This window comes from Halichoerus grypus, chromosome 8, assembly GCF_964656455.1.
Source record: "Halichoerus grypus chromosome 8, mHalGry1.hap1.1, whole genome shotgun sequence".
NCBI classification, from domain to species: domain Eukaryota; kingdom Metazoa; phylum Chordata; class Mammalia; order Carnivora; family Phocidae; genus Halichoerus; species Halichoerus grypus.
Window position 1 is genome coordinate 60886910 of NC_135719.1, and position 27911 is coordinate 60914820.

The 27911-nt window shown below is 39.3% G+C and overlaps 1 protein-coding gene across 3 annotated transcripts in view; it reads right to left on the bottom strand.

The window, feature by feature from the left end:
* Positions 1–13280: 13280 nt before the first annotated feature.
* The window catches only part of MAPK6 (mitogen-activated protein kinase 6), a 50831-nt gene continuing 36200 nt past the window's right edge, over positions 13281–27911 (bottom strand). For all 3 annotated transcript variants that reach the window (XM_036116642.2, XM_036116639.2, XM_036116640.2), the window contains exons 4-6: positions 21947–22111; positions 17554–17755; positions 13281–15652 (exon numbers count right to left, since the gene is read on the bottom strand). In XM_036116642.2, the coding sequence (XP_035972535.1) occupies positions 14551–15652; positions 17554–17755; positions 21947–22111 (1469 nt within the window). In that variant the 3' untranslated portion in view covers positions 13281–14550. The remainder of the gene's footprint in view (positions 15653–17553; positions 17756–21946; positions 22112–27911) is intronic.

Sequence of the window (27911 nt, forward strand, 5' to 3'; positions counted from 1 at the left end):
TCCAAACCACACTGACACATCCATGGTGAGGCGGGGAAGTCATGAGCTATTCCTGGCCCCTTCTGTTTTCCAACCTCATATGCCGACAGGACAGAGAATTTCTCAAGGCTCTAACATTACAGCCACTGATAAAGCAAATTTGTTTTGTGCCTCATCAAAAGTGGCAGTTAAGATCCAAAATGTTCTAAAGACGTTTCTGTGGCATAATAATTAGTAGAAATGGGTAGAATACTCTGGAAATGGTGTTAGAGCAGTTGGCTTTCTATTTAGAAAAAATTAAGTTAGAGTCCCACCTTAACATCACACACAAAAGTAAATATGATAATTAGTAATTGATTTTAAAACTTCCCACAAAGAAAAGCTCAGGCCCAAATGACTTAACTGATGAATTCTACCAAACATTCAAAGAACTAATACCAATCCTTCCCAAACTCTTCCAAAAAATAGAAGAGGAAGAAATATTTCCCAAGTAATTCTATGAAAAGACAACGCACAGAATGGGAGAAAATATTTGCAAATCATATATCTTAAGGAGGATGTATCTAGAATATATAAAGAACTCTTACAACTCAATGAGAATTTTAAAAAATACAACTTAAAAATAGGTAAAGGGTCTGGGTAGACATTTGTCCAGTGAAGATGTACAAATAGCCATTATAGACATGAAACTATCTCAACATCGTTAGTCAGGGAAATGGAAATCAAAATCATAAGGAGATACCACTTCACACTTAACTAGGAAAGCTACAATAATTATTTTTTAAAAAGGCAATACCAAGTATTGGCAAGGATGTGAAGAAATTGGGATGGCTGGGTGGCTCAGTGGGTTAAGCGTTTGCCTTCAGCTTAGGTCATGATCCCAGGGTCCTGGGATCGAGCCCTGCATCGGGCTCCCTGCTAAGCGGGGAGCCTGCTTCTCCCTCTCCTGCTCCCCCTGCTTGTGCTCTCTCTCTCTCTCTGACAAATAAATAAATAAATAAAATCTTTGAAAAAAAAAGGATGTAAAGAAATTGAAACCATCATACATTGTTGGTGGTAATGTAAAATGGTGCAGCCACTGTGGAAAAGAATTTAGCAATTCCTCAAAAAGTGAAACAAGTTACCATGTCATCCAGCAGTTCTACTCCTCTGTATGTATCGAAGAGACTTGAAAACATATTTCCACACAAAAACAGTGTGCAGCATCATTCCTAATAGCCAAAAGTGAAAACAAACCAAATGTCTACCAAGTGATCAATGGATAAACAAATTGTGGTATATCTTATTATTCAGCAAAAGAAGGAAATGAGGTACTCAACATGTTACACCGTGTTAAAACATGTTGCTAAATGAAATATAACATAAAACAGTATGCTAAATGAAAGAAGTCATTCGCAAAAGACCACCTATCATATGAATCCATTATATGAAATGTCCAGAATAGGCAAAATCTAGAGAGACAGGCATAGACTAGTGTTTGCAGGGGAATGGAGAAGGGGTGGAGATTGGGGAGTGACTGCTAACAGGGACTGGGGTTCTCTAGGGGAAATGAGAATGTTCTGGAATTAGAGTGTGGTGATGGTTGCACAAGCCTGTGAATACAGTAAAAAAGCACTTAATTAGGGGCGCCTGGGCGGCTCAGTTGGTTAAGTGACTGCCTTTGGCTCAGGTCGTGATCCTGAGTTCCAGGATCGAGTCCCGCATCGGGCTCCCTGTTTGGTGGGGAGCCTGCTTCTCCCTCAGACCCTCCCCCCTCTCATGTGCTCTCTCTCTCTCAAATAAAATAAAATCTTAAAAAAAAAAAGCACTTCGTTATACTTTTTAAAAAGGGTAAATTGTATACTATATAAATTATATCAATTAAGCTGCAGAACAAATAAATAAATCTGAGGTGGATTAAATATATAAATGTAAAATAAGCCTTAAAAATAAAAGAAAACAGAGAAGACTGGTTCAATAATCTCGGTGTGAGGAAGGCCATTCTAAGTATGATACAGAACTCAGAATATATAAAGGACAATATTAACAGATTGAGTACATTGAAATAAACAATCTTCAATGAAAAAGACACTATAAGTTTTAAATATAAATCATGAAGGACTTTTGCAACATGTATAATATATTTAAAGAATGGTCTTTACCTAAATGTGAGACAGGAATCCATCAAAATCCTAGAGGAGAGCACAGGCAGCAACCTCTTCGACCTCAGCCGCAGCAACTTCTTCCTAGAAACATCGCCAAAGGCAAGGGAAGCAAGGGCAAAAATGAACTATTGGGACTTCATCAAGATAAAAAGCTTTTGCACAGCAAAGGAAACAGTCAACAAAACCAAAAGACAACCGACAGAATGGGAGAAGATATTTGCAAATGACATATCAGATAAAGGGCTAGTATCCAAAAATCTATAAAGAACTTATCAAACTCAACACCCAAAGAACAAATAATCCTCAAGAAATGGGCAGAAGACATGAACAGACATTTTTCCAAAGAAGACATCCAAATGGCCAACAGACACATGAAAAAAGTGCTCAACATGGCTCGGCATCAGGGAAATCCAAATCAAAACTTCAGTGAGATACCACCTCACACCAGTCAGAATGGCTAAAATTAACAAGTCAGGAAATGACAGATGTTGGCGGGGATGTGGAGAAAGGGGAACCCTCCTACACTGTTGGTGGGAATGCAAGCTGGTGCAGCCACTCTGGAAAACAGTATGGAGGTTCCTCAAAAAGTTGAAAATAGAGCTACCCTACGACCCAGCAATTGCACTACTGGGTATTTACCCCAAAGATACAAATGTAGTGATCCAAAGGGGTACGTGCACCCTGATGTTTATAGCAGCAATGTCCACAATAGCCAAACTATGGAAAGAGCCAAGATGTCCATCGACAGATGAATGGATAAAGAAGATGTGGTATATATATACAATGGAATATTATGCAGCCATCAAAAAAAAACGAAACAAAATCTTGCTATTTGCAATGACGTGGATGGAACTAGAGGGTATTATGCTAAGCGAAGTAAGTCAGTCAGAAAGACATGTATCATATGATCTCACTGATATGAGGAATTCTTAATCTCAGGAAACAAACTGAGGGTTGCTGGAGTGGTGGGGGGTGGGAGAGATGGGGTGGCTGCGTGATAGACATTGGGGAGGGTATGTGCTACGGTGAGCACTGTGAATTGTATAAGACTGTTGAATCACAGACCTGTACCTCTGAAACAAATTATACATTATATATTAAAAAAAAAAAAGAAGAAGATAGTAGGAAGGGAAAAATGAAGGGGGGGAATCGGAGGGGGAGACAAACCATGAGAGACTATGGACTCTGAGAAACAAACAGAGGGTTCTAGAGGGGAGGGGGCTGGGGGGATGGGTTAGCCTGATGATGGGTATTAAAGAGGGCACATACTGCATGGAGCACTGGGTGTTATACGCAAACAATGAATCATGGAACACTACATCAAAAACTAATGATGTAATGTATGGTGATTAACATAACATAATAAAATTAAATTAAAAAAAAAGTTCCTCCATATTGTACCATGTATCAGGACTTCATTCTATTTTATTAGTGAATACAATGCCATTGTATAGGAAAAGAAAAAATGGTCTTTAAAAAAAAAGAATGGGGGCACCTGGGTGGGTCAGTCATTAGGCATCTGCCTTCGGCTCAGGTCATGGTCCCACGGTCCTGGAATCGAGCCCCACGTTGGGCTCCCTGCTCCGCGGGAAGCCTGCTTCTCCCTCTGTCACTCCCCCTGCTTATGTTCCCCCTCTTGCTCTCTCTTTCTCTGTCAAATAAATAAAATCTTTAAAAAATAAATAAATAAATAAATAAAATCATTATGAAAGGGGCGCCTGGCTGCCTTCTTCAGCAAAGCATGCAACTCTTGATCTCGGGGTTGTGAGTTCAAGCCCCACCCACATTGGGTGTAGAGATTACTAAAATAAATAAATCTTTAAAAAAATAAAAAATAGGGTGCCTGGGTGGCTCAGTCATTAAGCATCTGCCTTTAGCTCAGGTCATGATCTCAGGGTCCTGGGATTGAGTCCCACATCGGGCTCCCTCCTCGGCAGGAAGCCTGCTTCTCCCTCTCCCACTCCCCTTCCTTGTGTTCCTGCTCTTGCTATCTCTCTCTCTGTCAAATAAATAAATAAAATCTTTAAAAAAATAAAAATAAAAAGTAAAGTAAAATCATTATAAAAATGATGAACTCCCCCAGTAATATGCAGCACGGGCCAGAATGAGAGGAAAGGGGCATTCGTATGGAGAAATTTCACAGTGAGTGAAAATTGGTGCAGCCCCTTGGAAGGCAATTTGGTAAACATTCTGGTCCCGATGCTACCACTGCCCAAATAGGGGCAAGTTACTTAATATCTCTCTTTATGTTTCCTTCACTTGCAGGTGGGGATAATAATATCTGCTCTACTTGGCCTCATACAGTTGTTAAGAAATTCACACAAACTATAGAAGTATGCTCTAAAAATCAGGAACCACTGTAGACAAGTCAAAGAATTGTGACCGATAAAGCTATAGATTGTCTTGACAAACTCACAAGAGATAAGCTGGAGGACCCCAGTGAGTCCAGTTGGAGAAACAGCATCCTTCAGAGTGGTCCAGAGGTGGCTTAAAAATAAGAAGAAAGAGTTTACTACTATGTGTCGCAGGGACATTTGGGGACAGCCGGCTAAATATGACTCCTCCCTGCCTCCCTTTCTCCATCAATAAGAGTTGAGGCCAGCAGTAGTGTTTCCTCAACAGCACCCTACCACCTGCCCATCGTTGACTGGACTAGGGGTGGGCCAATGCAATTTTCTCCCGGAGAAACTCTGAACTGGGGGAGAGAACAGAGGGATGGACCGCCAGGCAGAATTCCATGCAGCCAGAACAGTTACATTCGAATTGGGAGTTATGAGCTGCCATCTTTGGACGAGGAAGCCCGGTTGGTCGAGAATGAGGCAGAGCTGAGAAACAGCCTGACCCTCTTTGGGCTGCTGGTGCCCTGTGGCCTGAGGCTGGTTCTTCCTGAGGCCCAGTTCTTGGGCTCCCAGAGTCACCCTTGAATCCTGATAAATTTCCCCTTTTTTTCAAAGGCTAGCATGAGGTTTCTGTTGCCATAGATCCTTAACTAACATATAATCTAGGCCTGGCTCATTTAGCAGGGTTACAATGAACAGGAACAGTACAGAGGCAGTTAAGAAACAAATCACCTTGCACTCTTAACTAGGTCATGAACATATTGTGCAACCTGGGCAGGTATAGTCATTCCAACGAAGAGAACAGGAAAACAGGACATCAGCTGAGTCAGGAGAAATACAGTCATTATCCTAAACTGTACCCACATTTGACAGCACAATTCAGGATAATAAACCTGCCAGACCAGACTACATTTTGTGAGAATTTCTAACTGCTCTTGGGACTGCAACTGAGAGCTTGCTGGTTTGGGAGAGTCCGTACCTAAGGTATCCAAAATTTATAGACTCCCCCCTGCAAATTAGAGAAAGTTGGAGAACCATGAATACTAAACTTAAACTCAAAACGAATAGGCAAACCCCAGAACTATCAATAGAGCCTCACTGTTTCTGAGCCCCATCAATCCAAAAGGAACTTAAAAAACAGTAGTTATCATTAGTTTCCTTCATGCCTTCATTCGACAAATACTGAGCGCCTACTGTGTGCCGAGCACTACGTTGGGGGCTGAGGATACAGCAGTGAACAAAGGGGATGAAGTCCTGACCTCAAGGAGCTTATATTCCAAGTGGATGGAGAGGGACAATATAAAATAAGGATATAATATGTCTGTGTATGTGATGGAAAGAAAAGTGAAGCAGGGTAGGTGTGTAGGGGTGATGGATGGATGTTACTTCATATGCACACATACACTGGTCAGGCAGAGCCTCTGTGATAAGGTGACATCCGAACACAGACTTCTCAGAAGGGAGGGAGAAAGTGATGCAGCTCTTTGGGCCAAGAATTTTCCAGGCAGAGGGAAGAGCTAGTAAATACCCTGAGACGGGAGCCACACTGCTGGCTGGAGCCATGTGAGCTCAGTGAAGAGGAGGGATGTCCTATAGGCCTCAGTAAAAACTTTAACATTTACTCTGAGGAAGTCATTCCGATTTTAACTAAAGGAGTCCAACACACACATGATGGTGGGTTAGACCACGTGGCAGTGTGGAGACGGCGAGAAGTGGTCAGATTCTGGATATTGCCACAGGATCCACTGAGAAGATTGGGTATGGGTTTTCAGAGCAAGGAGTACAAGGTGAGTCCCAGGCTTTTGGCTCCCAAATGAAGATGCTTGTTTGGGGTCGGGGTGGCGGGTGGGGAAGCAATGAAGTCTTTGCGGATCTGAGAGCTGTCTATGCTGAAGTACTTTAGGCAAGAGTATGGGCTGGAGGAAGGACCAAAAATTAGAGCCAGGAGTTGGGCAGAGCTGATGAGCACGATGGCTAGAACAGAAAGCCATCGTAGATCAAGGCCAGAAGTTAAGACACTTAGATATGGAGATGCAATACTGAAAGCAAAGTCATGGTCAGAGTTTCAGTCCAATTTGGGAGACAATGGCAATAATTCAAAGAGGATAAGAGTAGTGATAATTTATAAAAATACCAGGAATCAGGCTAATAGGCTTTGTGTACAGCGTCTCATTTGATCCTTACAACAGCCCCATGAATTAGGTGTCATTAGCCCTATTTTACAAACGAGGAAAGTTAAGAGAATAAATAACCTGTACAAGGCTGGTAAGCAGAACACAGTTTTAAGCTAGTTTGGATCCGATTCTGAAGCATGTGTGCTTAAAGACTATGCAATACCGCAAGGTTCAATGTCTCACTTGGCAGTGGAAGCCATCTCAGAGGTTCGAGTTAGGTTGGTGTGGGAGTGGTAAGCTCAGGTGGAGGCAGAGTCCAAGTATACAGACAAATATGGATCCAAGTTTGTGGTTTACTCTGGGCATGATGAAACAGCTTTGGACAGGAGTGTGAACCAGGAGCCCAGGATCTGGCACACCAGCCCCCTCACCCTCCTGCAGCGGTACCAAGAGCGAGGCAAGGCATCGCAGACGCTGATGATTGCAACAGAAGGGGAGTATTCTGTGTAGCTAGATTTGTTAACACCACCATTGCATTATCCCAAGGTATCAAAGATAAACACGTAAATCCAATGGAATTTGATTGTTAGATCTCTACGTTGGAACTGAGATAGTGCTCCAACATGGGTAATAAAACATCCCTCTCTTCTGTAAGATACTTGTTATATACCAACAGTTGGAAGAGCTCACAAAGGTCCCTCTCTTCACCTGGCTTATTTATTTATTCGTTTTAGATTTTATTTATTTGAGAGAGAGAGCATGAGCGGGGGAGAGAGGGGAGGAGACACCCCGCTCAGCAGGGAGCCTGACGCGGGGCTCAGTCCAGGACCCTGAGATCATGACCTGAGCCGAAGGCAGACACTTAACCGACTGAGCCAGCCAGGCTCCTCTTCACCTGGCTTATATAAAGAGACCCCCCCAGGGAATATGAGGAAAGAGCTGGGTGAATTCACACTGCTCTTTCAAAGGTAAACAATCTTGGTGTTCCAATACTTTTGATTCTTTCCCGCCACCAAATGGTAAGGGTGCAGCGAACACAAAATTTCATTCTCAACCTATTTTAAAGACGATTAACATGCCCAGTCCAATGTAGCTATTGTGGAAATAAGACTTGTAAGCAGTATATACCAGTACAAGGTAATCATTGTGGCTATTACACTGGGTTAAAATTCGAGAAGGCAGTGTCCTGTTCAGAAGTTGTCCCAGGTAGACGATATTGTTAGGCTCAGCAATTTGCTTCTAGTTAATAAGAAGCTTAGGCCCATAGAGATAAGTGACACCCAAGTGACAAAGAGTGAGTCAGTGGTGAAATGGATTCAGGACTCAGACCTCCCAACTCCCAGTCTGTCCTTTTTCTTCTCTATCCTGGAGATTTTACTGTAAAATACTAGACTTGAATGATAAGCAGTTTTAATAGGAACAGGCAGAGGGTAAAACCACAACTAATATTAGATACATGATAAACTCATTTAGGGTGGAGCCTCTATTACTTTGGAATTCAACAGTAAACAGGAACTGAAAAGGCTGATGTTAGGAGGTAAGCAATTCAGTCAAATTAAACATGCTATCGAGTACATAGCATCTGATAGAAAACAGTATTTTTAAATAAAACAAGAATTCTTTAAGGAGCAATACTGGGCAAAACCCACACTATTTTAACCTAGAAGCAAAAGTGATACCATGCTGAATTTTATTTTGAAAACACCACTTGATGCTCTACTTTTGACTCCTTGGATATAGGTCCCAGTGTCAGTCATATAATTGGCCTTTAAGGTTTAAACCGCCTGTTCCCAACTACAACGACTGCAGTGGGAAATAAGAAACAAGACTTACACAACACATCATAATTGAAGTGGCTGCGTAAAGATCCCTAAGGTGTAACCATGGCTGTCATGCAGTTGTTTGGAATTAGAAAGTTCGATTCCTATTGCAGCTAAAGTAAACTACACACAGCAGGCCTGCTAGGATTAATTGAATGGCAAAGACTTGGTTTCTTGTGTGGGAGGTTGTGGATGAATAAGAAGCCTCGCATACAGCTGACAGCAGTGCAAATCAGTACAATCGTTTTGGACAGCAATATGGCATCTCACAGACTTGAAGATAGGCATTCTCTGGGACCCAGCAACTAGATCTATACCCTGAAGACACTCTTGGACATGGTTCACAAAAATCCTCACTGCAGGGGCGCCTGGGTGGCTTAGTTGGTTAAGCATCTGCCTTCGGCTCAGGTCATGATCTCAGGGTCCTGAGATGGAGTCCCGCATCGGGCTCCCTGCTCAGCGGCGAGCTTCCTTCTCCCTCTCCCTCTGCTGCTCCCCCTGCTTGTGCTCTCTCTGTCAAAAATAAGTAAGATCTTAAAAGAAAAAAAAATTCTACTGCAAACATGTTTACAGGAGCAAAATTTTGAAAACAAATGTCATTTTGAATAAAATGTGAATAGAAGTGATTAAGAAGTGGATAAAAACATTGCAACACAGCAGTGAAAATCGAATTAGAGTTACATGTGTCAACATAGTTAAATTTCAGAGGCATGTTGAGTGAAAAATGTAAGTTGAAGATATGAACAATATGCCACATGGAATTTTAAAACATGCAAAATATTGTTTACAAAATCATGCATAGTCAAAGTATAAAATTGAGCAAAGTGAGGGGCGTCTGGATGGCTCAGTGGGTTAAGTGTCTGCCTTCAGCTCAGGTCATGATCCCAGGGTCCTGGGATCAAGCCCCGCATCGGGCTCCCTGCTCAGCGGGGTGTCTGTTTCTCCCTCTGCCTCTCCCTCATGCTTGCTAATAAATTTTTTAAAAAATCTTAAAAAAAAGTTCAGCAAAGTGTCTACCTCTGAGAGGCAGGAAAAATGTGGGAGGGTTAAACAGAGGGATTCAATTTTATCTATAGGTGTTTATCTGATGCAAATCAACAAGATGAGCTAAGAAAGCAAGTGATGTATGTATGTTCTTTTTAAATTCCATACTTTTTCTATACACTTGAAATTGCATTTAAAAAACCATCAAAAAAGTGTGGGAGTGGGAGGGTGGGGAGGTCTACTGGCTCCAAATTAAGCCTAATATCGAAGCTTAATAAATAGGTCTACAAGTTGAAATGTCCCGCCATCAGTTCAGTAACGTGACAAACCTAATGATACAGATCATTCCCCAGTCAGAAAGCTGCACAACAGCTAGAACATTCTAATTCAGAATAAGCCATTTAAAAAGTAAATTATTTTTGAACATAAGATGGCAGAATAGGAAGCCCCAGAACTCAACATCCCACAGAAACACTGACTTAACAATATATGGTCCAAAAAGACCTCATATGGTCTCCTTTATGAAAACTCCAGTTAGGAAGTCACAGTTTCCAAGACAATCTCAAAGCCAAGAACAGGAGCACTGAAATGGGTAAGAAAAGAGGTTTCATTTCAACGATGTCAGTCCCTCCCCCATGCCAGCATAGCTCATGATTGGGAAGAAAAGCCCACCTCACAGCTTCTCCCTTGGAAGGAATGAGAAGAACAGAACAATCATCCAGTGTTCCAGGTTTGGGGGGGCCTTCCCAAGAGACTGGCTTCAGTCTAGCCTGACTCAAAGCACGATGCTTTGGATGCCTGGGGGCCGCTGAGAGCAAGAGAAAGCTTGTGGGTTGTCGCAGTGCCAGAGAACCTACGATACCTCAGACCCCCGACAGAGCAAGAGACTACAACATCCTGAAAAAGAACTGCCAAACCTGGGGTGAAGAGGGGGCTGGATTACACACAGAAAGTACAGAGATGACACATTCCCATAGAAAGTTTGAGATGCCCCCAGAAACTCTAGCTGGGATGACTGGTGAAGATCTACCCCAGTACAAAACCAGTCTATAAAGATAGGCAGAGGCGGCTATTTTCTCAAATGCAAAAATCACATTAAAAAACAACAAGGTACATAAACAGGGAAACATGGCCCAATCAAAGAAACCAAAATAAATCTCCATGAAGTGACCAAAAAGAAATGGAGATCTATGAATTACCTGATAAAGAATTAAAATCATCATCTTAAGCTTAATGTGCTACAAGAGAACATAGATAACTTCACAAAATCAAGAAAACAATGTGTGAACAAAATAAGATAACAAAGGTATCAAAACTATATATTAAAAAAATAGCAATTCTGGAGCTGAAGAATACAAAAACTGAACTGAAAAATTCACTAGAGGGGATCGACATCAGACTCAATCAAGCAGAAGAATCTGTGAACTCAAAGGCTGTTCATTTAAAGTTACCAAGTCAGAAGTACATAAAAAAGAACCAACAAAAGTGAAAAAAGTCTAAGGGACTTAGGAGACACAATCAAGCAAACTGATGCACAGGACTAAGAGAAAGAAGCCAGTCGGAAAAGGCTGCATACTCTATGATCCCAAACATATGACATTCTGGAAAAGGCATGAGTATGGAGAATAAATGACCAGTGGCTGCCTGGGGTTAAGGGAGGAGGGAGGGACGAGTAGGTAGAGTACAGAGGGCTTTTAGGGAGGTGAGACTACTCTGTAGGATACTAAAAGGGTAGATTCATGTCATTATACTTGTCTAAATGTACAGTGTATACAACACCAAGAGTAAACCCTAATGTGAACTATGGACTTTGGGTGATAATGATGTGTCAATCTAGGTTCGTCGATTGTAACATGTTACCACTCTGATAAGAGAACTAGATAATGCAGGGGGCTGTGCATGTGGGGGGAGTAGGCATATCAAAAATCTTTGTACATTGTGCTTAATTTTGCTGTGAACCTAAAACTGCTCTAAAAAAATAAGTTTACTTAAAAAAAAATCTCAAATCACCTCAAGGAACTAGAAAAAGGACCAAATAAACCCCAAGTTGTCAGAAGGAAGGAGATAATAAAAATTAGAGAAATGAAATAGAGAATAGATCAAATCAACAAACCATTAGCTACACTAAGAAAAAGGAGAGAAGACTCAACATAAATCAGAAGTGAAAAGAGGACACATTACAACTGATAAAGAAATAAAAAGGAATCATAAGAGGCTATAATGAACAATTATATGCCAACAAACTGGATAACCTAGAAGAAATGGATCAATTTCTGGAAACATGCAACCTACCAAGAGTGAATTGTAAAGAAATTAAAAATCTGAACAGACCTGTTAACTAGTAAGGAGACTGAATCAATAATAAAAAATCTCCCAACAAAGAAAAGCCCCAGACCAGATGGCTTCACTAGAGAAGTCTACCAGTTAAACAATTAACAGTTCTTCTCAAACTCTTCCAAAAAATTGAGGGAGTACTTCCAAAGTCATCCTATGAGGCCAGCACTATCCTGATACCAGAATTAGACAAAGGTGTTACAAAGAAAACTACCGATCAAAATCCCTGATGAATACTGATACAAAAACCCTTAAAAAAAAAAAAACCGAACACTAATAAACCATATCCAACAGCACATTAAAAGAATTACACAATCAGGATTCCTGGAATACAAGAATGGTTCAACATATGAATATCAATCAATGTAATTCACCACATTAAGGACAAAAACCACATGATCACCTCAATAGATGCCATAAAAGCATGTCACAAAATTCAACACCTTTTCACGAATAAAAAACACTCAAAAGTAGGAACAGAAGGACATTACTTCAAAATAATAAAGGCCATATATGAAAATCCTTAGCTTAACATCATAACCAATGGTGAAAACCTGAAAGTGTCCAATATAAATAAGAGCTTGCTCTTTTAAGATAACTGGAATATATATTTAAATTCACGTGTGACTGATACTCACAGAAAATATCCGTATTTTTTAAAGGTCTGTGAAACCAAATGAAATCAGTGAATAGGTCACTGGGAAGGCAGAATTCTGGATATTAATAGAACTGGCTTTGTATAAAACAAGGATGGAAGACAAACAGAAAAGTGAGGTTAAAGGAAAAAGGGTTTTTATATTTGGATAGGTAAACAGATGAGTTCTTGATCAAAGGAAGGATCATGTACTGTAGAGCAAATACATTTAAAGGAGGTTTCTCTGCCTGCATCCTAGAAATCCTGTACATACATCTGATAGTTTTGAAATATATAAAGCTTTATTCCATATTAATGTGTGAAGCTAAGTCAATAAGAGGTTTTTGTGTGGAGACCAAGAACCTTTTTCTTTTAAGCTGTTTAGCTTACATAGTTTAAAGTACAGCCACAATTTAGGGGCTCCTGGGTGGCTTAGTCAGTTAAGCATCTGATTCTTGATTTCGGCTCAGGTCATGATCTTGAGGTGAGATCAAGCCCCGCATTGGGCTCCTCACTCAGCGCGGAGCCTGCTTGAGATTCTCTCTCTCCACCTCCCTTGGCGCCTCCCTCCGTGCTTGCACGCTCTGTCAAATAAATAAATAAATCTTTTTAAAAAGATTTTATTTATTTATTTGACAGCAGGAGAGGGAACACAAGCAGGGGGAGTGGGAGAGGGAGAAGCAGGCTTCCTGCGGAGCAGGGAGCCCGATGCGGGGCTCAATCCCAGGACCCTGGGATCATGACCTGAGCCGAAGGCAGATGCTTAACAACTGAGCCACCCAGGAGCTCCTAAATAAAATCTTTAAAAAATAAAGTATGGCCACAATTTAAAAGATGCCAAAGAGAGTAGAACTAGATAAAGGTTTTGCTTGTGATTTTTATTCTTTCTAGCAGGTAATCTGCATTACCTAAAGAGTTCAACAGGAGCCATATTCATTGGCCATGTTTTATTTGTCCTTTTCTTTGAACAGGATAACCAAAGATACAGACAGTATTCAATAAAATAAAATAGATGAAACAAATTCTAAGAGACTGCAATGCCACATGCTACATTTAACCTAATTTTATTCATGCTTGCCTTGGGATGGGGAACAGATCATTCAGTAAAAACATACAGTAAAAACAAAATATGTCTTATCATGTACAACTTTTAAACTACAATAATGATGTACCTTAATTACTTCCATGCACACAAGTCTAACATTACAGGTTTGTTTTTTTTTTTTAAAAATAAACACAGTTAAGACTTCTAGGAGCATTTTATAATAAAGTAATTCCTAATGTTTCTTTGTAGATAGATCAAGCACCTCCAAAATACAAATTCCTATACACAGTGAGCGCTTTACTTAAAATGAATACTTAAGTAAATTAAGTACGTGGACAGCCTTAGGATGAGCTGACATTATATATTCAGCTAAGTAGGCAACAAACCATAGTGCCAAATGGAAAAAGTGTATTTGCAAATAAATTTCAAAAACTAAGTTAACTTTTTATAATTAAATACAGAAAATATACTGATTTGCTAAAATAAATAAGATGTGATGTAGTAACACTTCACTATAAAGAATGCATACCAGAACATTTATAAACGGTGCATGACTCTTATTAAGAATAGTTTACTACAATAAACGCTGGCTAAATAGAAGTGCATATGTGAAGCACTATGGGTGGTCTATGTTTTGCCACATACTTTTGTTACCTTGAGGTAGATAACACATGTGTACCAAATTCGGCATTCATTTTCAGTTGCTGCTGGTATCATGTGTTTTAAGAAATGTGTACAGTATGAAAAACTTGAAAATACTCATGAATGAAAAATGTTTTAGGAAAAAAATAGATATTCTCATGCAATTATGTACAGTCTCACTGTGTAAATTTCAAGGCAAGATTTTTGTTTCCTGTAAAACAGATCATTGTTCTATGAGAGAATGTTTTTTACTTGTCTTAGTGCATTTCTTTTGTCGCCTCCTGCATTGCATTATTTTGCTCTATTCTTTATTTTTGTGTGCAAACGACATGCCAGTTAAAATGAAAACCATCTCACATGTAGAAAAAAAGTCTGGATTTTAAAAACCAAGAACTAATAAAATCCTTTCTAAATGACACCATATGATTCAAGTAAAAAAATGACTGAAACACTAGTAATAAAAAAGACAAAACACATTTCATGAAGAATACAAAGAGAAATGTCTGCTGAGTGTTTTAGTTCAGATGTTTCAGAATGCTGCTGTATGTCTTATGAGGAATCTGAGGGGAAGCTTTCATAGCAGAAGGTGTTAAGGTGGCCTGTATTGACTTAAGTGGGGACCCCACTGGGCTGTGAAACTGCGGGATGCCTATGGCTTCAAGCTGCTTGTTAAAGAGGAACTCCCCACTGTTGTTCAGAAATCCTTCCTCATTTCCTCTCTCCCCAAGCTTCCCATCCTCTACTGGCTCAGTTTCTAGCATTTCAGTATCTTCTTTCCTGCTAAAGAACTTGTCCAAGTAACTGGTGTAAGTGTTTTCCTTCTCAATTTGTTCATCCTTCCTTACCTCACAACAGAACTGATTTATGAGAAAACAGTCCTCCCCACCACTCATAAACTGGCTATCCCAAGAAGATTGGTACAAAGCTTCTAATTGAGCCAGATTTGCCATTCCTTTCTCCTGTTTTTCTCGGCTTACTGACTTAGATATCAAACTTTTCAATTCTAGTTGGGACACTGAGCTATTCAAGTCATTTAATTTATCAACAACATCAGTAGGCTCATGTTGTGAACTAAGCTGAATAGTTCCTGCGATAAAGGAATCAAAGTCAAATCCCTGATTCTTCTCCCTTTCTTTTTCCGCCAATTGCTGTGATGCTTCCTCTAGAGCTATCTGGGCTTTAACCAATCCATTTCTTTCACATTTTGACTTGCCTTTCTTATCAGACTTTTCTTTGCTTTGTTCTTTCCAATTGGAAAGATCTATAATAAGCTTGGGTTCATAATAATGGTTAACTTCACTCTCTCTCCAAACTAAGTTATCTAAATATGATGATGACCTTGTTTTGTAGTTACAAGTATGGCTACACTCCAGATCACAATATTTGTTTTCATGATGATCTGGGTACTGCCAACAAGGATCAGTAGAGTAATTGGTATCGAAAGCAGGATCCTCCAAGTACTTTTCACGATCTCCATCCAAATATTTTCGAGGATCAACTTGTACTTCTTCTTCATCAGTGACATCAGACAGAGCTCTTGGGTCAAGCTGAACTTCATCAATATCAAAGTTGTTATGTATAGGCCAATCATGCTCTGAAAATTGACAATCATGGTACCTGAAAAAATTAATGCATTAATGTGAGTCCAGATACAGGATTTCATTTTCAAATGCACTGAGTGCCTTTTAGGTGAAAGCACTCTGCTAGGTCTATGCGGGGACAACAGGAATATAACTCATGCTTTTAATGGATAGGTAAGATCTGTTACTACATAATGTAATATGAGGCACTTTAGTAATTACCAATGAAACATATAATTACAGTAAAATTCTGAGTCCTCCATTCTTAAATTTAAGACCAAATATCATTTCACACTTATTCTGTCTTTTCTCTATTCTATTTTTCATTCACCTTCAAAGGCAACTGCAGATAAACATCAGAGTGGCTGGCATGTCTACAGTTCAATTCCAACAGTTTCATACAGAGAAAAAATACTTTGTGGCCATAAAATAGCTATCTCTAATCTCAATCAGGTCTCTTACAGATTTTCACTCTCTTGGTAACAAGTCAGACTAGAACAGAGGAAGGCTTGCTGGAATTCATCACAAATATTAAAAAAACCTCTCCATGTACATGCACTACTGAATGTGGCATCCTCTTATCAACACATCACAGCAAGGTGGCCGTTCCATGCCCAAGTAGAGGCAGACTGACGCACGCACGCACGCACGCACACACGGTTGGGGGATGGGGAGGAGGGACTAGAAGAGACTGGAAGACATTTGAGTATGTATGAAAGAACTATACGTAGACAGTAGAAATGTTCATGTGGACCAACAGGTCATTGCCAGATGTGTAAACATACAAATACCTCAACATTGTAGGAGGGAAAAAATGCAATGCCTAAACAAATTTTAATATTAACTACTTCTTTAATTATTAAATATTGTTCTTTTAAACATAGAAATATATGAAACTCTAAAGTTTTAAGATTGCCATTGGTGACTCTGACACCTGGCTAAATATCAAAATCACCCAAAGATTTTAAATAATATTGATTCATAGGGTGCCTAGGTGGCACATGGGTTGACCTTCAGACTTTTTGTTTCCGCTCAGATCATGATCTCAGGGTTGTGAGATCAAGTCCCCCTTGGGGTTGTGCACTCAGCACAGAGTCTGCTTCAAAGATTCTTTCTCCCTCTCCCTCCCCCTTTGCAGCTCCCCACGCTCATGCTCTCTAAAATAAATAAAATCTTTAAAAATAATAATATTGATTCATTATTATATGCTATGATTCTACTCTGAAGCGAAATTATATCTAAATTTCCCCTGGAATTTAGAAATCCTAAAAGAAAGCTGAGGAAAAAAATCTTTAACTAAAATGTATAATGTTATTCATTTTGACATTTTATACTATTCAAAATAGAAAAGTCTCTTGTACTGAACCTATGTTTAAGCAGCCCAAGATTAATTTTGTGTCATTAGGAAAACAGATTTGAATAGCATATACCATGAATCAAAATAATTTCTATCCTAAGATACAAGAGATTTTATGTAAAAATTTGAGACATTATGGAGATACCTATTTGAATAAGGTTCAGTCTTGTCATCCAATATCTTAAAAAAAAATTGTGACATTTTTAAAAGCAATAGTTTAAAATGGTTCAGATTTCCAACCTTCAACCCTCATGTTTAAAGGACCTTACATTTGTTAACAACTAAACCGCCTTAATGGCTTTGAAAATGTTTCAGAGTAGAATTCACATTTTCCCATTATGTATATCCCAACTAGTAACTTAAATATTTAAATTATATAAAGTCTATTCAAAGATATTAGTAAGTTTAGCAGAAACCCAAAGAGACCATTACTAAATTTTTAAGACATCTACACTGTCTTGTCCTACACTGCATTATGGTTTATTGAAAATACAATAAATGGGCCATGATCATATAGTAGTCAGTACTCTGCATTGTGAAAATACAATAAATGATATTTTTCTAACTTAGGATCAATTTACCTTTCCCAGTTATAAATATGACTATGAGTTTCATCCATAAGCAAAATATCATCAACTTCATCTTCAATATGAAAAGGATGACTTGAAATTGGCTCATCCATTGGAAAAGAATATATGCTCATGTAAGGATGGGAAAGCGCTTCTTCTGCTGTCAACCGATCCATTGGGCTAAATGTCAAAATTTGTTCCAGGAAATCCAGTGCTACAAAAGAAAGGGATAAAACACCTTAACTGTACTGGAGGTCTACCAACCAACTAAGAAAAAAAAGAGGTTATATAATTAAAAGGTAAATTAATTTAAGTTTATCAAATAAAACTAATTTACCTGATTTACAGATTAAAATGAAAAGACACTTACTCAATAAACACAGTAAATATTTGAAATGTACCCCAATCTCATACTATGGTCAGTTACAAAGAAAAAGAATATATTAAGTTGAATCATATGAAACTTCTATTTTTGTCAGTAAAAAATGGTCAAATAACAGCAATTTCATATGGTTCAACATAATACTATATAGGTCATAATCTCAGCTCTGCAACTCACTAGCTTAAACGAATTACTAGCAGTAAAGGGCCAGACAGGTTACTTAAACTTGCTGAACTTCAGTTCTTCATGTATAAAATGGAAATAGATATATTATACGGTATAAAAATTAAATGTAAAACAGAGTAAAGCATAGTGTCTAGTGCTTAATAAAAAATCCTTTCCCCTTTCCTTCCCTTATCTCACTGGCTAGCTGTTGTACTAATTTGTTGATCTGTTTCACATCAATCACACTCCAACATAACACACAAATGCACTTGATCACTTTAGGGCTTTGGAAGAGTTACCTACCTTACACCCAATTCTTCCCACTAACTTAGCTCATAAGCTCCTAACCCATCCTGAACCACACCTGTCACCAGCCTGAAGGTTGCCCTTATACAACCACACGCTTGTATACCAATCCTCAGCTGTGAATCATTTCCCCATCTACTTTCCCTGTTCCTAGTCATACACTACTGATGAAAGCTCAATGCAAAAACCACACACACACACACACACACACACACAGCTCACTACAAATTCATATTGTAGAACTGCAATTTGGCCTTTGCTATTGCTCAGCAATGTTCCACACCATCTCTTTATGCTCTCAATCTTTATCATATCTAAACCCACTTCACATTTATCTTAATCCCTACTTCTTCACTATGGCCTGTCATACATCCTCTTATCCTTACCTCTGTCTCAAAGGAAAAGATAGTCATTCTCTCTAAAACTAAGCTGTACTCTAGGAAGGACGCTATTCTCAATTCCCAATTTCTCATTAATGTGAACAATAGCTGATTTTTTATAGCCTTTTGTATTTTACAAAGTGCTTTCATATATATTATCTTATTCAATCCTCAAATCGTTCCAATAACAACTAAAGAAACCTAAGGCTCACTGCTACTCATGCCTTTCAGTGGCCCGGGGCTGAGGCCTCTTCCTCTCCTCTCCTTTACCCCCCCTCCTACTATATTACCCTAATCTAGGAAGTCATTTCACAATACATCAAGCTATTCTTGGTTCTCTTGCAAAAGAGTCCATCTTAATTTTAATTAGCCCAGGGCCCTTGTGTCTCAAGGCAAGAGAGACTCTAAGGCACAGAGTTATAAAGGGCTGACCCAGCACAATCACCATTCTCAGAGGGAAGGGAGATACATATCTAACTACGCAAGAGGAATGTACTCTAAAATCCCTACCATTTGGGAACTGTAGGCAGCAGGAAGAGGAAAGAAAAAAACTAGCCCCAAGCTGAGCTCCCAAGTGCAGCAGCATATGCATATGTAGACTGTTGCCATAACTGCAGAAAGTTCTATTGGACAGCACTGCTCTAAAGGAAATCTATTTGCTATGATGGTGTTGAAGTATGCTAAGATACAGAAGTACATGGTAAACTACAGCAAAAGAGAGGATGAGAGTTACATCCTCTGTAAGTAAGTATGGAGGAAAATGAAAAAGGGTATTTCATCTAAAGACGAAAGACCACTAGGGTTCCTAATCATCTTAATGTGTTAATTCATATATACTTAATCTTGTTTGGTTTTTTCCCTCTGAAGATCATGAACATGTGAGAAGAGAACACGTATTATTCTTACTAAGCCCCACTGCCTCAGAATATGCTCTGCCCAAAAGTAAAACTCCAATATTAATCAGTAAGAAACTGGTGTGGAACATACCTACATAGTAAATCTTTAGTCTCGGGAACTTTAAAAACAATGCATTGCACTTGTATGTGAGCATAGCTCTGCCACTTATTAATACCAAGGATCTTTTGCCTGACGGTTAATTAACCCATTATCAAAAATATACATTTAATCCATTATGAATAATTCCAGCCATCAGCCAAATATTCAAGTTGGTTCACAGCTAAGACATGATCCCAACCCTAAAGTTAGGGTAGGGAAAAAGAAGATTCAAATTTGGCTAGACTGCAAATGCTTCAACAGCAATGTCCTACATTACTAGTTAGCCTCTTTTGATAAAACACAGCAACAGCGACAATGACTCCAGAGGCAATCAAGGTTATCCCTGTCCCTCAACCTGGCTGAGCAGGGCCACACCTGTAGAGGGTTTTAAAAATACACAGGTGGGGTGCCTGGTTGGCTTGGTCGGTTTGAGCATCTGACTCTTGATTTTGGCTCAGGTCATGATCTCGGGGTCATGGGATCAAGCCCCATGCGTCAGGCTCCACGCTCAGCAAGGAGGAGTCTGCTTCTCCCTCTCCCTCTGCCCCTCCCCCCGCTCACGTGTGCGCACTCGCACTCTCCCTCTCTAATAAATAAATAAATCTAAAAAAATAAGACACATGCTCTGCTCCCCACACCACTTCTGAATTCTGACCCACAGCCTGCATTTTTAAAGAGCTCCCAAAGAGGATTCGGAGGCAGAGTCAAATGCTATGTGACTACTGTTCAGTTATGAACAAGGATGTCATGACAGTGGCTCTAAGGTCAGGAGAAAGATAACCAGCACTGGAAGCTGACTGTGAAGATAGACTTGAAGGCCAGTTAGGAATGTAGAGCTACTGAAAAGGAAGCCTGCAAAACCTGCTGAAATTAAATACAGCTGCTTCCTTTTTACTTAGGCATTTACTATAGGAGTTTTAAACACATTTGAGGAAAACAAAAAATGTCATTATGATTTTGCCATATTTCTCAGAACACTTGCTACTTTATTTATTTAGTTATTTTTAAGTAGGCTCCACGCCCATGGAGCCTAACGTGGGGGCTTGACCAACCCTGAGATCAAGACCTGAAGTGAGATCAAGAGTCAGACACTTAACCGACTAAGCCACCCAGGCACCCCCAAACACTTGCAATTTTAAAACACTTTGATACACAATAACCTGAACCACAGATGATCAGAGTGGGCGTTATGAATAATGGATGTATAATTCAGACAAACCTTAAGATGTTTAGAAAACTATATATCCCTAACCTGTTGATTCATAAAGAACTATACAATCCTGACACTGATGCGTCTTAATATAATTCCTAAAGATGTAAGACACAATCAACTTTTAAGAAAGATGTTTCTCATGTCTAACTCTCTTCCTTAAAAAAATGTTATCCTGGGGTGCCTGGCTGGCTCAGTTGGTAGAGCATGCAATTCCTGATCTCAGGGTTTCACATATGTTCAAGTCCCACACTGGGTACAGAGATTACTTAAAATCTTAAAAAAAATAAATTATCTTATTACAGGTAACTACTACAAGAGTTAAAGACTTTTGTATATTACTTATAGCAACAAATCCTAATGACATCACTCTGAGACATGAAATTATTTGTTTTAGTGATCAAAAAAGTTTTGATTCTAAGTTTCTATTCCTTTCAAGCTTGCACAAACTCTCACATTTAGCACCTAATATTCCTAACAGGAATCTGCAAACTCTTATGTAATGCATTTGCTCAGAGTTTTGCTCTTTCTTCCATCTCTTCCTGGCCCTGAAGTCTTTGCTTTCCCCAACTCAATTTACTCTTTCATATCTCAATCACATTCACATTCATATCCAGACTTACTTATCATATAACCCTCACAAAACTCCATTTTAGCTTAGTGAGGGACAGTTACTCTAGATGCTTGCCTATGGTAGATAATATCAGCGGTATAAGCTGAAAAAGTAGATGGAGTTAGAACCAGGAGAGGGATACACTTTATGGAACCTGAAAAATCATTCAGAGTAACAAAGGAACAGATCCCAGCCTAAGAGCCAGACCAAAAAAGGGAGAGAGTTGAAGTTTTAGATAAGGTATAGTGTCTAAAGACTATTTGGGATACACAGATCCTGCTTGTGTGCGTGCACACACGCACACACACACCCACCCACCCCATTACATGATGGTTACTCTTGAGTAACAATACCTTCTCGACTAATTCCTGGAAGCAGCTGAGTTAAAGGTTTGTGTGGCTCAGTCATGTCATTTCTAATGTAAACTGGAATTACGCTGAGAAGCTCCTGACGATCTTCCTCATGTACAACAGGAATAGATTCTAAAATCAGCTGCATCTGTTCAAGTTCATGTGCACCTGAGATTAAATAAACATCAAATACAATATAAATAAACACATTCCTCAACGTTTACTTATTTGGCAACAGACATTCTAAAGCTATAGGAAACGAACTTAAATACTGTAATGATCACAGGGAGGAAAATGATTAACTGAATTTTTTTTTTTTTAATTTTTATTTATTCATGAGAGACACACACACAGAGAGAGACAGAGGCAGAGGGAGAAGCAGGCTCCCAAGGAGCAGGGAGCCTGATGTGAGACTCGATCCCAGGACCCTGGGATCATGACCTGAGCCCAAGGCAGACACTTAACCATCTGAGCCACCCAGGCACCCTAACTGAATTCTTAACCAGCAGGTTTCTTTGCTTTGAATATCATCAATCTACTGAAAAAGTGTATCTGTGTCTGCTCCCCGACATATTTACTTTTGGCTGCTTTGTTTCCATAAGAAACTGACCCTTTAAGTTTAGCCTCATCTTAAGGTATCACAAAGTAGTGAAAAAATCGATGAATTGAGATTCAAGGGACATGGATTCTAGTCTTGGCTATACTACTAATTGACTGGCTATACCTTTGGGAATACTTAGCATGGTAATGACTTCATTTCATCATCAGTAAAATGGAGGGTTGGACTAGATTCATACTACAAAAAGTTTCATAGTTATGGGTTAGGCTCAGGTAGCATTTCAGGACAACTATTAAAGAAATAATAGGGGGGGGGCGCCTGGGTGGCTCAGTCGTTAGGCGTCTGCCTTCGGCTCAGGTCATGATCCCAGGGTCCTGGGATCGAGCCCCACATTGGGCTCCCTGCTCGGCGGGAAGCCTGCTTCTCCCTCTCCCACTCCCCCTGCTTGTGTTCCCTCTCTCACTGTGTCTCTCTCTGTCAAATAAATAAAATAAAATAAAATAAATAATAGGGGGAACTTTAAGCTAAACGCTGACTAAAAATTCAGTTTGCTTTTCCATGGATTTCTAGAATTCATTCAACCACTAAATTTTTCTTGAGTACCTACTACGAGCAAGGCACTTTAAAATACAACTGTGAAGCAAAAGAGACCAAGTCCCTGCCTTCATGGAGCTTACAATCTAGTGGAAGAAGACAGACAATAACTCTGTCAACATTTATGTCAAATGGTGATAAATGCTATGAAGAAAAATAGAGTAAGCAGGGAGAATAAAGAGCACTTTATGGGTAGGATTGCTAATTAATACTGGATGACCAAGGAAGGCCTCAGTGAGAAGCTGAAAACTGAGGAAGTTGGGGAACACACCATGCATTCATATGGAGGAAGGGAGTTCCAGGAAGATGGGAAAAGGCGCAAAGGCTCAGAGAAGAGTGGGCTTGGTGTGTCTAAGAAACAGCAATTAGGTTAAGTGTAGCTGAAACAGAGTGGCTGGGTGGGTGGGGGAGGGGGGAGCAAGTATTAGAAGATGAGATGGTACCAGAACACAAAGGGTTTGCTTTAACCTGAATTTGATAGGGAGACATTACAGAGTTTCAAGCAGAAAAATGGCATGTTCTGATTTATGTTTTCAGAGAACTCCTATGGCTGCTATGTGGTAACTAGGCTACAGACAGCAAATATTAAAGCAGAAAAGGCAGTTAAATCCTGCATTAGACCAGGAAAAACATAATGGTTGACTGAACTGTGGGGAGGCGGGTAGTGACAGAGATAATAACAAGCAGTTAGATTCTGAATATATTTCAAAGGAAGAGCCCATAGAATCTGTACCAACAGAAGTGTAGGATGAAGCCAAGATTTTTGCCTCAGCAACTAAAAAGTGGATCTGGTTTACCAAGATGAGGAAGACAGCAGAAAAAGAAAATATGAGGGAGAAATATCAGGAGTTCAGTTTTGGATAGGCTAAATTTGAGATGCTATTAGACACCTTAGTCCGTGTCTTTTATTGCTCTCTTCTTTTGGAACCTATACCTAATATAGAGGATCTTCCTCATGCTGTTTTTTTTTTTTTTTAGATTTTATTTATTTATTTATTTATTTATTTGACAGAGAGAGAGAGACACAGCGAGAGAGGGAACACAAACAGGGGGAGTGGGAGAGGGAGAAGCAGGCTTCCCATTAAGCAGGGAGCCTGACGTGGGTCTCAATCCCAGGACCCTGGGATCATGACCTGAGCCAAAGGCAGACGCTTAATGACTGAGCCACCCAGGCGCCCCCCTCATGCTGCTTTTGGTTCACAAATCTACCAATAAAGCAGAAGGGAACTAAAACTGGATCTTTCCAATCATTTCATAAACAATTCCCATTAACTGTTTAAAGTTTACATGGGTCTAAGATCAAAATCATGTTATTTAAATGTGTTTCTCAATCCAATTATTTTTATTGCTGTACTTGAACAATTCTGAATATGCTGAATGAACATTTAAAAATACATTAAATACCTTTGTATAATTAATAAAGCACTAAAGTTTTGACCTCACTTCAAATGACCCCATAATAAATGACCCAATGATCTAACAATTTTAAACAATTTAGTTTTCCTGATAAAGTATTCATTATTGTGGTAGCTTTAATGTCCACAGGGATGCCTGGGTGGTTCAGTCGATTAAGTGTCTGCCTTTGGCTCAGGTCATGATCCCACGGTCCTGGGATCGAGTCCTGCTTCGGGCTCCTTCCTCTGTGGGGAGCCTGCTTCTCCCTCTGCCTCTGCCTCTCCCCTCTGCTTGTGTTCTCTTTCAAATAAATAAATAAAATCTTAAAAAAAAAATGTCCACAAATTTGGGTGCCTGGCTGGCTCAACCAGCAGAGCATGTGAATCTTGATCTCGGGATCATGAGTTCAAGCCCCATGTCAGGCGCTGGGCATGGAACCTCCTTAAATAAATAAAAATAAAATAAATGTGGGGTGCCTGGCTGGCTCAGTTGGTACAGCATGTGACTCCTGATCTCAGGGTCATGAGTTCAAGTCCCAAGTGGGGTGTGGACCCTACTTAAAAAAAAAAAAAAAAAAGTCCACAAATTCTTTGGTCCTCTTCCCTTCAAAAAGTGGAATCCAATTCCCCTCCCCTTGAATGTGAGGTGTATTTAGATGACTCACTTCTAATGTATAAAAACTGAAATGACTGTGTCACTTTTGAGTCTAGGTCACAAAAAGGTACCTTTGCATTTGCAAAGTTCAAAACAATCCAATGGATAAAGAATAATCTTCTCAACAAATGGTGCTGGGATAATTGGATATCCACATGCAAAAGAATAAAGTTGGAGCCCTACCTCACACACAAAAATAGCTCAAAATGGATCACAGACCTAATTTAAAAGCTAAAACTATAAAGTTCTTAGGGGTCAGGCAATAATTTTATAGGTATGACATCAAAAGCATAAGTGACAAAAGAAAAAAATAGATAAATTGGACTTCATCAGAATTAAAACCTTTTGTGATTCAAAAGACACCAACAAGAAAGTGAAAAGTTATGATAACCCACAGAATGGGAGAAAATACATTCAAATCATGTATCTGATAAGTGATTTGTATCCATAATATGTAATGAACTCTTACTATCTCAATTATAAAATACGAACAACCCAATTTAAAAATAGGCAATGGAAAATAAAAATAAAAATAGGCAATGGCTCTGGATAAATATTTCTTCAAAAAAGATAGACAAATTGCCAATGCTCAACATTATTAGTCATTAGGGAAATGCAAATCAAAACCACAATGAGATACTACTTCATATTTAAAAAGACAACTATAAGATAGACTACACTTTAAATAATTGTTGGTGAGAATGTAGAGAAATTGGAACCCTCATACAGTGCTGGTGGGAATGTAAAGTGTTACAACTACTTTGGAAAATGGTCTGGCATTTCTTCAAAAAGTTAAACAGAGTTATATGACACAGTAGTTCCACTCTTCAGTGTATATACACCCAACAGAATGGAAAACATACATCCACGCAAAAACTATACACTAATGTAGATAGTAGCATCATTAATAATAACCAAAAAGAACAAAAAACCCAAATTTCCATAAACTGATGAATGGATAAACAAAGTATAACATAGGCATAGAGTGGAATTATTTGGCCATAAAAAGATGACGAATTGATACATGTTATAACATGGATGAATCTCCAAAATATGCTAAGTGAAAGATGCCAGTCATAAGGCAAGTTACACGATTTATTTATATGAAATGTCCAGAACAGGCAAATCTATAGAGACATAAAGGAGATTAGTACTTGCCAGGAGCTAGAAGGGAGAAATGGGAAGTGACTGCTAATGGTTACAGGGCAACTTCTCGGGCGGGGGGGACAACAAAAATGTTCTAAAATTAGATGGTTATACAATCCTGTGAATATACTAAAAAATACTCAACTGTACACTTTAAATGGGTGAATTGTCTGGCATGTGAATTATATATTGATAGGACTTTTTTTTTTAAAAGATACAAAAGCTTTCTCCTTGCTCTCTTTTGGAGAGCATTATGGGGGAAGCTAGGTACAATATCGTGAAGACACTCATGCAATCCTATAGAGAAGCCTGCATGGTGATAAACTGAGGCCTCCTACTAAGAGTCATGTGAGTTAAGCTATCTAGAAATGAAAAAAAGGGGGTGAGGGGAAGGTGCCTGGGTGGCTCAGGCAGTTAAGCATCTGCTTTTAGCTCAGGTCATGATCTCAGGGTTCTGGGATTGAGCCCCGCATCAGGCCCCCTGCTTGATGGGGAGCCTACTTCTCCCCCTGCCCCTGCTTGTGCTTGCTCGCTCCCTCTGTCAAATAAATAAATAAAATCTTAAAAAAAAAAAAAATCTATCTAGAAGTGGATCTTCCTGCCCCAGTAAAGCCTTCAGATGAGTGTAGGCCCAACCAACATCTTGACTAAGCAAATCTGAGCTAGAACCACCTAGCTAAGTCACCTCCCAATTCCTGACCCATACAAACTTCGAGATAATAAATTGTTTAAGCCACGGTGTTTTGATGTAGTTGGTCATGAAGCAACAAGTAATACAATAATTATTTTACATATGTTGGAAGGTACCTGAATATCAGGAATATAACCTCCAATTATAGTACTGTTCCTAGGAAAAATATTCAATCCACTTAACCATTTAGTTTCCAGGAATCACTGGTATTTTCTCAAAGTCTGCTAAATTGAAATTCAATCACTAATCACACATCACAGAAGAAATTTCAGATAAATTTAAGGGGAAAATTACAAAAGATTGGTTAATGTTATGTAAGCTGAGTGGTGCAAGAAGTATCAGCAAAGGGCGGGACGCCTGGGTGGCTCAGTCGTTAGTTAGGCGTCTGCCTTCGACTCAGGTCATGATCCCAGGGTCCCTGCTCAGCAGAGAGCCTGCTTCTCCCTCTCCCACTCCCCCTGCTTATGTTCCCTCTCTCGCTGTCAAATAAATAAAATCTTAAAAAAAAAAAAAATTTAAGGACATTTATGCATACCATCCTTTCTTTCTTCAATAATGCTCTCCTATGCACCCCTATCTTTCTTTTATTAATCCTTCTTTTGTAAGCAGACCCTGCTCCATTCCCTTTCTTCTGCTCTTAGCACAATCTGGAAGTGGTGGGAGGGCCACTCTAAGATTGGTTAGAGAGAAAAACAGTAATGTCAAAAGAGAGAAAAAGACCTAAATTACCATCATGTCACTTCTCTTAACTAAAAAATCCTCAGTACCCTACTATTTCCTCCTTTTCCAAATGGAAATTCCTCTGCCTACTTTCTAAGTATTCTGGCCCTATTTTAACTAGTCATAAATGTGTTCATTATTTGACACCTTGCTTTCATCCAACTTTTCTCACTAATTTATGCACATACATGATTTCTTTCATCCAACTT